At 38.2% G+C, this 13,228-nt stretch overlaps 2 protein-coding genes across 5 annotated transcripts in view; both read right to left on the reverse strand.

Annotated features, from left to right (window-relative positions):
- Window positions 1–5,335, reverse strand: part of LOC105177405 (sister chromatid cohesion 1 protein 2) — a 6,174-nt gene extending 839 nt beyond the window's left edge. Inside the window, exons 1-11 of one of the 2 annotated variants that reach the window (XM_011100542.2) lie at window positions 5,008–5,333; window positions 3,847–4,117; window positions 3,675–3,712; window positions 3,552–3,595; window positions 2,565–2,614; window positions 1,684–2,477; window positions 1,203–1,320; window positions 809–945; window positions 394–731; window positions 120–156; window positions 2–23 (exon numbers count right to left, since the gene is read on the reverse strand). In XM_011100542.2, coding sequence (XP_011098844.1) covers window positions 2–23; window positions 120–156; window positions 394–731; window positions 809–945; window positions 1,203–1,320; window positions 1,684–2,477; window positions 2,565–2,614; window positions 3,552–3,595; window positions 3,675–3,712; window positions 3,847–4,117; window positions 5,008–5,131 — 1,973 coding nt within the window. In that variant the 5' untranslated portion in view covers window positions 5,132–5,333. Of the gene's footprint in view, window position 1; window positions 24–119; window positions 157–393; window positions 732–808; window positions 946–1,202; window positions 1,321–1,683; window positions 2,478–2,564; window positions 2,615–3,551; window positions 3,596–3,674; window positions 3,713–3,846; window positions 4,118–5,007 lie in introns of both variants that reach the window. The other variant, XM_020698976.1, reaches the window with a different exon arrangement.
- LOC105177406 (ankyrin-3) lies at window positions 8,356–13,015 on the reverse strand. 3 transcript variants are annotated; one of them, XM_011100543.2, is made up of 4 exons: window positions 12,512–13,015; window positions 10,684–10,959; window positions 10,252–10,389; window positions 8,356–10,032 (listed from the first exon to the last, which is right to left on the reverse strand). In XM_011100543.2, exons 1-4 carry the CDS (start codon window positions 12,842–12,844, stop codon window positions 8,494–8,496), a joined length of 2,286 nt encoding a protein of 761 aa, XP_011098845.1. In that variant the 5' UTR covers window positions 12,845–13,015; the 3' UTR covers window positions 8,356–8,493. The 3 variants fall into 3 exon arrangements, with proteins under 3 accessions (XP_011098845.1, XP_020554966.1, XP_020554965.1); XM_020699307.1 differs by lacking the exon at window positions 12,512–13,015 and adding an exon at window positions 12,268–12,406; XM_020699306.1 differs by lacking the exon at window positions 12,512–13,015 and adding an exon at window positions 12,276–12,401.

The raw sequence follows: 13,228 nt of genomic DNA on the forward strand, positions 1-13,228 counted from the left end.
CCTTGTTCTTGAAGTATACACATCTGAAATTAGAATTCACAGAGAAAAAGAAGTTAATTTTATACAACAAACCCTCCTTTCAAAAGCAGTAAATAAATAAAGTAGTCGACCCGACTCACCTTTTTCCACGCTATCTCCGTCGAGTGAATTTGACTCCTGATAAAAAAGGAGAAAATGGTTAGCTGTAAGTATCCTCTTAAGGGGTAAATCAGAAAGACATTAAACAAAATAAACTTTAGATAGCAAACATATATAGTCAACAGAATAATCCAAAAATATTGACGTTACACGACAGCAATGTTCTGATTTTGCATGCAGAATCAACTGCCAGGTTCCAAAATCCAAAGATATATCTCTGAATGCAGATGTCGAGAGAGAGTGAAATTTTATTACCTCCCGGAACACAGCATCCAATTCTACTCCTTCACTTGAAGATGGAAACATCTCTACGCTTTCAAATGAGGCAGTCTGTTCGACGATGTCGGAATCAGCAACTGCACTGGGCTCATGTGACCTCAATGAGTTCAAATGAGTTACAGGTGTTCCAGGAGCAATTGCAGTTTGTTCTGGGGACATCTGTGTAACAGGAGATCTAACGTCTGGAATTTGTTCATGAACCCCGTGTGTAACAGGAGATTTGACATCATCTTGGCCAGCAGATAAGTCCACAGGTTTAATTGCTGCCGTACAACTCATTTTGCATTCAAGACAACCAAAATCTATTGATATACCTGGTGTAGGCCGTATTTAAGAAGGTGGTGAATCAATCTTGCTGCAAAAAGAACTCAAAATGACAGTGGGTACAAACCAGAAATCAGTGGCTCAAAGAAACTCTGAGGGCAATGGCTAAGTTTGCCAGTTCTCCAGGCATGTAAACAAGTATGAGGAACTTTCCTTCGTTCACGTTTCAAGTCACTTGGATCTTCAAGCCACTTTTTGAATACCCTACAAAATCAGAAAGATAATTTATTGGATCAACATTCTAAGATTCCACATTGCCTATCTTTAGAATTTCATGCAAATAAGATACCATTTTAAAGAGATGGTCTATCAAATGATCAACAATTTTTCTTACGATATCAATGACATAACATTAATCCCGGGACGTCTTATGGTGCATATGGTATGGCAGGAATGACGTACAGTCATAAGTACAGCATCAAGTAAATCGGCAAATCAAAACCCAAGTTCTCATGACATACTTGTTTGGCACAATTGTGTTCGAGTCAACCAAAGTCCTCCGCTTCTTCAGAATCTTTTTGCGCTCCTTAGTGGCAGGAGTCTGAACATTTGCGACCTCTGTGGTACCAAGGTGCGCAGCTGCAAAAACAAAACCATGTAAAGAAAGCGCATCAATGCAACAAAATCTTACTACAGAAGTTCTAAGCAGAAGAAAACAAATGACGGCGATTTAGCATATAATTATGATTAGAAAACTGAAACTTGATGCATACCAAATCTTTGACTTATAGTGTAAACAAAATTATGTGATTTGCATTCTCAACTAACAGAATCAGAGTTAAACAGGTTAGTCATGCAAACAAAAGATTTTGATGTGGTATCTTGCCATATCATGTTCACTCGGCCATCAAAAGAAAGTAGCAGCTTATACATTCTGTTTCCAAGCAATTGTAAATCCGCATGAGAAAATTACTGGCACAGATTTTGATGCAACGAAATCACCTGGAAGCTTTGGGTCTGGAGTGACAATGGGTATAGGCACGTCTTCCGTTCTCTGCCATTTTCCACTTTCTGGGGTAATCACCTCCAGAAATTTCACCTTTTCCGCACCCACGGGCAGCTCTTTATCAACTGATCCACCCAAGTTATGGGGTTCATCCTCTTGAAAATTCAACCTAGTCCTTGGGTACTCCATGTGCTCTTCTTCAACTCCGTGCTCTTCGTCAGATGGCTCATCATGGCCATGTCCCTTTTCAGTCTCACTCAACGCCTTGAAATTGGGTGTATGCTCTAAGGTGGAACCACTTTTACGAGTTATCCCCAAACTTGCTACTGAATCACTTCCTCGAGGGGATGGATTTGCAACAGAATCAAACTCCACATCTTGAATTAGCCCCTGGATATTAGTCCTTCTACTGTCATCAGACGGCCTATCATTCATCTGGTCTTTTTCAGCTTCATCCAACACCATAGGCTCCAGACGATCTTCTAGAGAAAAACTGGTTCCACGAAGCATCTCTAAACTTGGTACCGGGTGACTTCTATGATTTGGCAGACATGCAACAGAATCTGGCACCAATTCATTACTTGGCCCTTGAAAATTACTCCACAGGTTGTTGTTAGATGGCTTATTGTGCATTTCTTCTTCTTCAGCCTCATCCAACACCATAGGATCCAGACGATCCTCTAAAGAAAAACTGGTTCTATGAAGTATTCCCTGGCCACCTAAAGTAATGTTCATATCACTGAACTGGTTCACGAACAAGTCCTGATCCATATGGTGAGGTGAGAGCACACTGCAACATGACAATTCGATGCTCTGAGATAACAAGGTCTAAAATTAGATCTTAGGACAGAAAAATAACAAGATCTTGCATACGTACTCTCTTGGTGGTGTATGAGCTGTTGATTGAGCTTCAGTTGGCATATTCTCCTGCAGGTGCCACGAATCAGGAACAACATTTTGTTAAAACCATTTTGAGTGTTATCATGAAAATTGTCACTGAACAATTTGACAAACCTCAGGAAGCCAAAACTTCAATCATGACACAGGCAATCTGCCACCAACTACTTAGAGCCCCATTATTAGTTACTTTTAGGCAAAGAAACAATGTTTCAGGATTCTATTATATCCCTAATTAAGGAATTCACACATAGTCGAGCCTCCTGATCTGGTTTTAAAATGCATTGAGTAACTCCAAATATTGAAAAATGAACAGCAAAATAATTAAGCGTAAAGCCTAAATACTCGATGGAAACTTTCACAACATGGTTTCGAGGACCATAGAGATCTGGAAATTGGATTTGGAGGGAAATAAACATGCAACATCCAAGCTCCGTCCCACAGTTGATACTCAGCCTACCAGCTGTAGCTTAGGTTGATTCATTGTAAATATTGATCTCAGGTAATGATAACTGACTGTCATGGCATTTACTGTGCTATTCTCCAGACTAAAAACGAGAATGAACAGCAATAATGAGGGCCTGCATTAAGTATCTACGGTTACTTTTTTTAACAAATGTGACCGAGAAAGTGTCCAATCAGATGGCAAGTAAATAAATGCATTGGAGAGGACAGAGGGGGCGAAAATTCAGATCAAGAGTGGGTCCAATACGATATTTAACTCTTATGCTACGTGGCAGTCAACTGCTGTACTTAACTAATAGGTCCTTAATAGCTAAAAAAAAGTCAAATTCCTTTTACTTTTATTTCTATTTTGATTTATTACCACATCATTGTTTGGTGCAATAATGAAAATAGCGACAACACAACCATTTCATATGTGCCGCTGCATGTTGGATCACCATCTGGACATACAACTTTTGGAATGTAAAAAGAACACGAACAATGATCAACCATACATGCATACCTTGTATCGCACGTCAGATGTGCTACCGTCTTCTCGGTGACCACCTGGCAAATAGTATAATGGTGCAAATTATGCCAAAGCTCACGTCATAGAATGATGGTAGCAATAGGAAAAGCAGAATACCTGCATGCATGACCTTTTTATGCGATCTCACTTTTCCACTGCATAAGTATAGATAAAAACAAGTTAATAAGTTATACAGTTGCAAGATGTCGGCATAAACCAACAACTTCCAGAAAACAAGGGAATAAAAATGCCATAAGAGAAAAGAATTGACAGAATAAAAGATGCTCACCCCACTAAACCTTGACCTTCCAACAGTTCCAGATCAAATGCATCAAGTTCAAATCTCTTCGGCAAAGTGATAGAGTGGTAACGTCTCAAAGAAACTCCACCACCTCCTCGTGCACTTTTTCCAGTCTTAAACCCACATAGTGTGTTCAGTACTTCATGACAATCATTATACAGATACTCAACTTTCTTCGAGTAAATCCTGACAACACCCAGAAGAAGGAAGGCTAGGATTCTATGTGTGACCACAGGAACTTCATCATTTAGAATCTTATCTGACAAGAAGTAGTTATAGCAAATGAGATAAGATGCACTAAACTGAAAAGACAATAGGAAGCAAAAGCCTATGGGTTTGATCTTCACACAAGTATCGAATTGTTACTATTGCACACTAGAGTGCCAAGCTTGCTGACTTTTTTCACATAATTAATCTATTTTATTTTTCCCAATACAACATGGACTTCGCCACCATCCAACTTCATACTGCAGGTGGAAGGCCGCATCCATACTGTTGAATGCTTTGGCTAAAAATAGGCAAACAAAACATTCATGTGTGTGTGTGTGTGTGATACAAATGAATATTAAAATATTATATAGAACACGTGTAGCAATCACATTAGCAAAAGAACTACACACACAAACATATTTGTGAGGGTTCCGTATATATAAAACCATCACTTGCTCTAATAGCCATACGCTGCTATTATCACCCTCCTCCCCCTCCTCTGTGCATATGCAACAATCTGAAAATAAATTCCTGCACAATCATAAAACACCATAACCTGATCGACTAATTCTGAAATAACACATTTAATTCTACAGGAGAACCCCAGAAAAAACTTAATCCAATCGACCAGAACAAAAGGGCAACAAATGAAAAACACATTAAACGCCAAAAAAACACAGAAAAATGCTAAATTTTCCGGTGGCACGTAATTAACTACAGCACTAGCAAAAACCCGTATTCTGATTCTGCATGAAAAGGCAAAGAAATAGAAAGAAACAAACAGTAAACAGGGCAAGCAAAAAGATAACGTTTTTAACACATAAAAAGAACTCTTTCTGACCAGCTTTCCAAGAAAAGAACAAGCAGCAAATTTTACAGACCGAGAAAAAGAAAAAGGGAAGATGAATCGATACAAAGAAAAGATCATGAGACACAGACCCACGGAAGAAGAAATGTCGGTCTGCTGGACTTGGTCTTTTTTCAGCCTTTTGTGGCAATGAGCAGCCATCCAAACAATGCCCAAGGCCCCCTTCTTCGAGAGCAGCAACTGAGAGTAAAACATGTTTTTTTCCTCTGTTTCGATGCGTGTTTTTCTCCCCAAAGTTTTCTGTGTGCATAGATGTTTTCAGCGAAATTGAGAGAATGGGCACCGCTGCAACTGAAAAAATGAAGCGAAAAGAAGCAAGTGTCTGTGTGTGTGTGTGCGTGCGTTACAATTAAAACGGTCGAGGCCAGAAGAGGTGTGCAATGGAAGAATCTTTTTTTCCCACGAATTAATTATTTTTATTTTTAGTTGGTGAGTTTTCCACTCACATAAGTTTTCACCGTCTTCAGCTTCGGATTATGGCCATCGCGCTTTACCCCTCTTTTCTTTCCCTTTTTGTCCTTCTTTGGCCCTTGAAGCCCATGGACTCATTTGCAAATTATGGAGAATTATGGGGTGCCATTGAAGATATGTTTAGCATCCTTTGTTGTAATATTATCTTCATTTTTCCATAAACAGCCTTTTTCATACTCATCGGTTCAGAAACATGTTATTGATGCAAAATAACTCCTGCCATCATGATAAGCCGGCTCTCTTGAGTGGAATTGTCGTCCTACAACAATGTTTGGTGATTCATATAAATTTAAATACCACGAAAATATAATTTTTTCTACGTGTCTTCAATATATTTTTTCGGTATTTTTATTTTTAGCGACAGGGTTTTATAAGGTGTAGGGTTTCGCATCTAACATTTGTTGAGCTTCCCTTTTCGGGAGCTTCAATCTCGATTTTTTTGTGCATTAAATTCCTCCGATCGGAGACTACTGGTAAATGGTCCAGCGGAGCTTTCAGAACAGGCTACCCTAATTTGTAAACACAACAATGAATCGCGGTGAACCCGCAGACGATCTATCTAAGATCAAGGAAGAGATACTCAATACTGGTGACTCTTTTATTTTTTAACGGACTGATACATGCACCGAATGCTCATAGGAAAAAAGTTGACTCCTCAGTCTAATTGCTCCAACAAAACCTATCAAGGGGGTGCAAACTCATCTGTGAAGATTATATGATAACTGTAAGAATAAATAGAGTTAACTGTACCCAACAACATTAAAAAATGGATATAGACCCATTGGGTAGTGATAATCATTCCGGTCCGAAGTCTTAGAAAATGACGACCATTTTTTTAGAATCAAAAAGACTAAATTGAAAAAAACCCTAGGAGTCACTAAAGTGATAATAGAAGCAATCTTAAAATGCAGAAAGATGTTGTATGTGAGGTTTAAAAATAAACCTTCTTGTCAAGTTGGAATAATAAAAACAAGAAAAATGGGAAAATATGCCAAAAAAGCAAGGACTATTATAAGGAAATTCAAATATGATTAGTAATTCAATAATTTTGTATATAACAAACTATGTGTTGTAATTCAATAATTTTGAACTAATAAGTTAATAGAAATAAAAAAGATCCATACCGCAAATAAAAATGCCATATTATATAACTTTACGTATTAAAAATATAGTTCCAGTTAACTTCGTCGTATTAACATTTTTAATCACAAAACGCAGTTCAAAATCTAAAATTAATTGATAGTCAAAAATTTCACATATTAACTTCTTTATTTTGTTGCCCAAAAATGTTCAACTTATTTTCCCTAATGAACAATTGGATGGGGCGATTTGAATTTGAGGGGGAAAAATTAGAATTCATCAATATTTCATAAAATATAGTTATTTATAATTTCAGAAATTATGGGGGTTAAAACTCTTAATAATGAAAGATTTGGGGATGCATAAATGAAGTAGGGGCATAGTTGTCCACCAGAATGTTTGAACTTATCCCATTCTCGGTGGTGAAAACGGTAACTTCTACATGCTGACGTATATAAAATTTTATTTAAGATAGAAAAAAAAGAAAAAAGAAGTGGCCTTTTATTTTATTTATTTTCTTTTTTTCGCTCTCTATTTCAAGCAAACAAATGGAACAATTTAAGATGATACGTGTACGCCAGCTGGAAGGCTTTCCCCGCAAACGTGTCACCAAGCTGTAATTTTAGCAACAATTACTGCATGTACTAAAGTCACCAGGTTGTGGGGAATCCTTTTCATCAGAGACCTCCTCAGTACTGACAAATGGGCTATACCAATTAGCCCCACTCAGTACAGCTGGTGGTTTTTATCATTCTGGTTGGAAAAATATTATTTAAAAGACAATACTAACGCGAGTACTATGATGCCCAATTATTTTTTCAGAAAAATGCAATAATTATTAACTTTTATGCACCCGTTGCAGGTACTAATTAGTGGATATCTAAATTTTTTTATAAATAATATTTTAATTTGGTGGTTAATATAGTGATTTTATAGATAATTAATATAGGTGGGTATTTATTTTATTATTTTAATTATATTGATATATTGATTGAATCGACACATTGCACTATTTATTAAAATATTAATGTAATTATTTACCTACCATTTTAAAAAGAATACACAAATGTGGGACCTTTGGAATTGATTTTTGAATTAGTGGGAGTTATTGGCATAATTAAGAGGAGGATTTTGATTACAAATTGTTATAGTAAGTTGGTGGGATTTACTGAGAATTTGAAGAAGAAATTTTAGGTGGTTGTAATCCATTCATCAGTGTGAGATTATTGTGATATTTCAATTCTTTTGAGGAGAAATTTTAAATTTTTGTGGAATAATTTGTGATTTAAGCAATGTGCAAATATGGGTCTAATTGTTACAAGAATGTATGTGAATTGGGTGATAGAGTATGTAGTGATGGATTATGGATATGTGAATTCAAATTAGTATGCCCAAGACAAGAGTTAAAATTATTTGACTATAAGTTTAATACTCGAAATCTCATTCAACTGAAAATAATGAAATTTTCATATCCAAATCCTAGTAATAATGTCAAACACGTTTATTGCATGCCATCTTGATAGAATCTAATGCGGGCTGTTTTTTTTATGAGATTTTCTTCACTTTATTAGAAACTTTTCAGGAAATGATGAATTTGAACAGTAAATAGTAATTAATTACCATAACATTTTTCCTTTTCTACTCTCTCAGTTTGCCTGGTAAACTAAATTTACATTATATTTGAATATTAAATTTTAACAAGGAAATGAAATTGATGAGAATCAAAAAGTAATTCGACACGACAAGTATTTCCTCTTGATAGTTTCCATCCTCAACTGATAAGATTTGAAGTAGAAAATAAGGACAAGCTTGTTCTATTCCAAAAACTGAGGTGGCTCCTAGTCCTAGGTGGTAAATAATATCCAAACTAAAATCACTTAAAAAAAATGAATTTACAACTAAAGCAAGTCAAAACCTTTACAAAATGAAGAGAAATAGCTCCCAGTACTATGAGATAGAGTACTGCAACATATCTGTACAAACATCCTAAATAAACGCCTTTCCTCCTACTTGCCAAAAATAGCCTCTCCCGTCACAAGCCTTATTCCGCGCACCCACAACTCCGCCATCTCCATTCCTCCATCACACACAAAATGCACTTCCTTGTTCTTCGTAGTCATCACACGAAATATTCCAGGTTCCTTAGCATCGCCTTTCCTCTGCCTATTTCTCTGGAAGTTTAAACTCGGTCCCACTTCCGCTTCTCGGCAAATAACATTTCGGCAACTTGAGTTTCCCCATCGTAGAATTCCGGTCGATCCTACCATGTTGACGAGCTTCATGTGTGGAGCTCCCTTTCCTCCTTTGGTGTGCTTTTTCACCCTGGAGCCACCTAATACCAATTTGCGTGCAAGGGCATTTAGTATCATGTTCTCAGCTTCATTATGGAGTTTTCCAAGTTTTCGGGCAAGTGAAAGTGCAGATTCGCCATTTGAGTTTTTTACGTCAACATGTGCTCCAAACGAGATAAGCAGCTCACACATTTTACCATTGCCTTCCCTTGCTGCCAGCATGAGTGGCGTATAACCATCCCCATCAGAGGCATTGATGTCGTAACCTTTGCTTGCTAACAACTTGACAGCATCTAAGTCACCACGTCGAGCAGCACAATGTAGGGCATAAAATCCTCCAGAGACTCGGTTTCCCTTCTCCAGAGCAAACTCAAGCATCACCTTTTCAAAGAGATCCCTGTTCTTACCGAGTTTGGAGAGTGTTATAGCGTTCTCACCAGATTTATTGCATAGCTTAACATCAGCCCCAGCATAAACAAGCAACCGGAAAGCATCAACGTGGCCCTCCATTGCAGCAACCATGACTGCAGAGAATCCTCTGTCGTCTTGCATGTCCAGATCAATATCTGCACGTCCAATCAGGGCTTTCAAGGCGAGAACATCTCCTGATTGAGCTACAAATAACAGAGGCGCAAAAACAGACATGTTGGTAGATTTGGGCACAGTCCCAGTTCTTATTACATCGAGTAATGCCTGTTGAAAACCAAGATACCAACGACTTGAACGAGCTATGGAACATGCAGATTGGCCAGCTATGTTGACCAGGCCAAAGTCAGCACCTGCCTTTGCCAATACTTGGAGGCACTCTTCCCGCTTATATCTGGCACAGATCATTAGGGCTGTCTCACCAGCCTCTGTTGTTGAGTTCAGATCACAGCTAGAATCAATTAAACTATGAAGAACTATTGAAAATCCAAGACGAGCAGCCATATGTATGGGACGAGATTCTGTTTTCCGTGTGGTTTTGACTGGTGTCTCTATCTGAGCACCACATTTCAGAAGTATTCTAACGGCCTCTCCGTTGTCACACAGAATAGCATGGTGGAGAAGAGTTCTTCCATGATGAGGAGTATTGGGGGAGATGTGTTGAAGGAGCATCTGCAGAATAGAACCAGTTGCTTCAAAATATTCCACAGCACACCAGGTGATTGGGTAAGGCTCAGCCAGTCCTGCACCGACTCGGAATTCCTCGCCTGAAGCCAAATCCCATGACCATGCCCCAAGCTGCACTTTGACATCAGTTCTGACACCGGCCTTTTTTATGGTCAAAACAGAAAAATAGCAGAGGTCAGGTACCATCCTCAAACAAGAAGAGCTCAAGATATCAAGCTATTTTGCATTTTGCGACCTCTAGATGTGCAGGAAATAAATCAAAAGTCGGCCTACCTACCAGGAGGAAGCTTATTGAACTGTGTGAAAAAAAATATACAAGGATATAAAACAAGAATGCTAAGCAAGCATCACTTCATTTACCTCCAGTAGTAGGTGGACCACAGAGATCTGCCTACTGACAATAGCGGCCACAAGTGCTGTACAGTCAGCATTTGTATGCAGAGAAGGCTTACATGATTGAAGCAAAATGCGGTCTGTTGTATTCACATCCACTCCACACTGCCATTGAGTAGAATGGCATCAGATGATCAGAACGATAAAATGAGCTAATTGACCACTTAAAACTGTATGCTACTCATAGTAGTGATGTTTCTCAAGAGACGAAGAGAAAATGAAATATAGCAAGACTTATAACTGCATTTTTCTTACTTTGACCTTTAGGTCATAATGCATGCCTAAACAACTGATTCAGATAATATAGGTTGGTGTTTTTCCCCAACCAATAACATAAAACTGTTCCAGCAAGTTTTTTGATCCATACTGTTTTTCTATTTTATGTCATCCAAATGATACCTTAATTAGAGCATCCACCACCTCCACAAAGCCTCTGCAACATGCAGTCACAAGAGCATGAACAGCAGCATGGGGCCTGATGAGGTCAGAACCCATAAGTGGCTCCACTAATTGCCAATGCCCATGGCTGCTAGCCTCTAACAGCGCTTCCTCACAAGCAGGTTGAGATGATCCAGCCTTAAGTAGGATCTGCAGGATCTCATGGTGGCCCTCCCTAGCAGCTGCAGCTGTTGCAAAGCCCCTGAATAGTCGTAGGTTCACATCAGCTCCTGCACTCTGCCATTTTAGGGAGGAAAAAAAAAGACAGGAGTTTATAAGTCATTGTGCACAAAAAATTCTTAGACTGGAATAAGACATAGTACCTCTTCATTATTTGGTTTACTGCAAATATTCAATCAGTTTTAAAAGAAAAATGCAAGTGTTATCCACAGAGTGGTGAAACAACAAAAGGTTCCTATCTTGACATGGACAGCGAACAAAAAAGGAAAGAAAAAGACGAATTGACAACCAAATAAATAAACTCAGAAATTAGCAAAAGAGATTTTTCTCAAACTCAGTCCACTGTGCAAAATTTGATCGATAGCACATGCATTACTGATAATATAGTTGACAGAATATTCTGTTAGCCAAGCTAGAAGCGCAAAATTGGATAGATGCGAGCAACATGGGACTCCCGACACCAACACTTTTAAATGGGACAAATAAGTAATAAATAAGTAAGAGGAACTATGAGCAACTTGCAGAAAAGTGCACATATTGGCTAGCGGTGCAATCAACCAGATACATTAGATCACAGTTTTCATTTTCTCATCTCAACCCAAATAAGTGAACCATAGTTGGTAAAGTTCTATGATCCCCTAAAGGGACACACAACGAACAATTCATTTTCAAGGGATGGCAAGAGTGTAAGCCACTAGACTGTCAAGATCTAGGATACTCATGCTACTGTTCACCCTAAATAACAAAAACCGAATTAGGGACATTGTATTAAAAAAAGTTGGCCTAACGTCAAACATAACCAGAGATTTACTTTATTTTTTAAAATGATTCAGCATTAAGAAGATTACAAAATAAGGCCAGAAATTAAGAAACTCGTGGTAATTTACAGTACAAGAATACAGAAAAAGGCATAATTACTGTCTCCTCAATTAAGAAGCTTATGTTGATCTATAGTATAAAATTACACAATAGGATCAGGGATTTGCCGTATATCATTTACAAGGGATTCAGCACAATCAGATCAAATCAAATAAGTGAATTAAAAAAAAAAAAAAAAAGAGTTAAAAGACTCCATCCAGGGCTATATTTCAGCTGATGAAAAGTTGAAACCTCCTAAAATCATTTAGTAATATTAACACAAGTAATATGAAATTAGCAAGCAACTCTGGAAGATTTGGAGAAGAAGCGTAAAGAGCATCTAAAAGGGCATATATAAGGAATAACACCGACACAACTTTCAAATTTTGAATTCGAACAAACAGAAAATTTGAGATTTTCGAGTAATCCAAATGAAAAGGACATCACATGAGAGGGTTTCCAGTTAGCAGGTGCAAATTCAAAAAATAAAGAAAAGCAACATATAACCTCAAAACCTGTTTTCAGAAACAGCTATCCTCACTTCCGCCAGTAGGATGTGAGTGCAAAAATGAACATTCAAAGCTGAAACTACCAGTAATTTCCCCCGAGAACTAAGTCTCTATTATCAACAGCGAGGAAAAAAATATTTTAAGAAATAAAGAAAGAAAGAGAGGGGGGGGGGGGGGGCAGGGGAGCACACAAAATTTGAAATCGCGTAAATAACTGAATACTCAGTCGAAGCCAGAATTACCAGTAATTTCCTCACGAGACTCAAGTTCCCATTAGTAACAGCAACGAATAACGCCGTAACATCTGTGCGGAACTCCTCGTAATCGACGCGCACTTGGCTCGGAGATTCCTCACGCAAAACGACACCGGTCTGCCGAATCTTCAAGCAGACAGCGCCAACATAGTTGACGTCGACGAACGGATCGGCGAGGCATCCGAAAGCCGATTTCGTATCATTACAAAGCGAGGCTTCCAGAAGGCGCTGCGAGACCTCCGCTTCGCAGTTTACAGGAACGACCTGCTTTCCTGCCAGAAAACCGCCTCCTCCTCCTCCGGCGTGCCTCAACACCATCATTTCCGGCGGAGAACGTGGTGGCACCAACAATGTATATAGGAGTGAGGTGCAATAGGGGGAGTGAAGCCTGTGAAATTGTGATTTGTTAATGTTTGTCGCGAGAGAGAGAGAGAGAGAGAGAGAGAATAGAGACACAAGGGTGGAGAGAAGTTGAAATAAGTGAGCGCCAGAGACGGGGAGAGGCTATTTATTACCAAAATCATCTTCTTTCTTATTATATATTCGCATTTAAGAAAAATAAAATTAGATAAAATAATAACGTGAAGAAATATAAAAAAGGATTTTCAAAATGGATGCGTACATGAAATGCCCCTTTTTTTACTAAACATTTCCCTATTTTCTTAATTTGCAACATCTATAAATCCATAATCATCTTTTCTAAAA

This window comes from Sesamum indicum, linkage group LG15 (genome assembly GCF_000512975.1).
Source record: "Sesamum indicum cultivar Zhongzhi No. 13 linkage group LG15, S_indicum_v1.0, whole genome shotgun sequence".
Taxonomy (NCBI): domain Eukaryota; kingdom Viridiplantae; phylum Streptophyta; class Magnoliopsida; order Lamiales; family Pedaliaceae; genus Sesamum; species Sesamum indicum.

Excerpts from the sequence above, each read along its gene's own strand:
- LOC105177406 (XM_011100543.2), bottom strand. The coding sequence starts at position 12,844 with ATGATGGTGTTGAGGCACGCCGGAGGAGGAGGAGGCGGTTTTCTGGCA. Across the intron at positions 10,960-12,511 it reads GTCTCGTGAGGAAATTACTG|AGTGCAGGAGCTGATGTGAA; the intron begins GTAATTCTGGCT and ends CTAAAATGGCAG. Across the intron at positions 10,033-10,251 it reads TGGTCCACCTACTACTGGAG|GCCGGTGTCAGAACTGATGT; the intron begins GTAAATGAAGTG and ends ACCATAAAAAAG.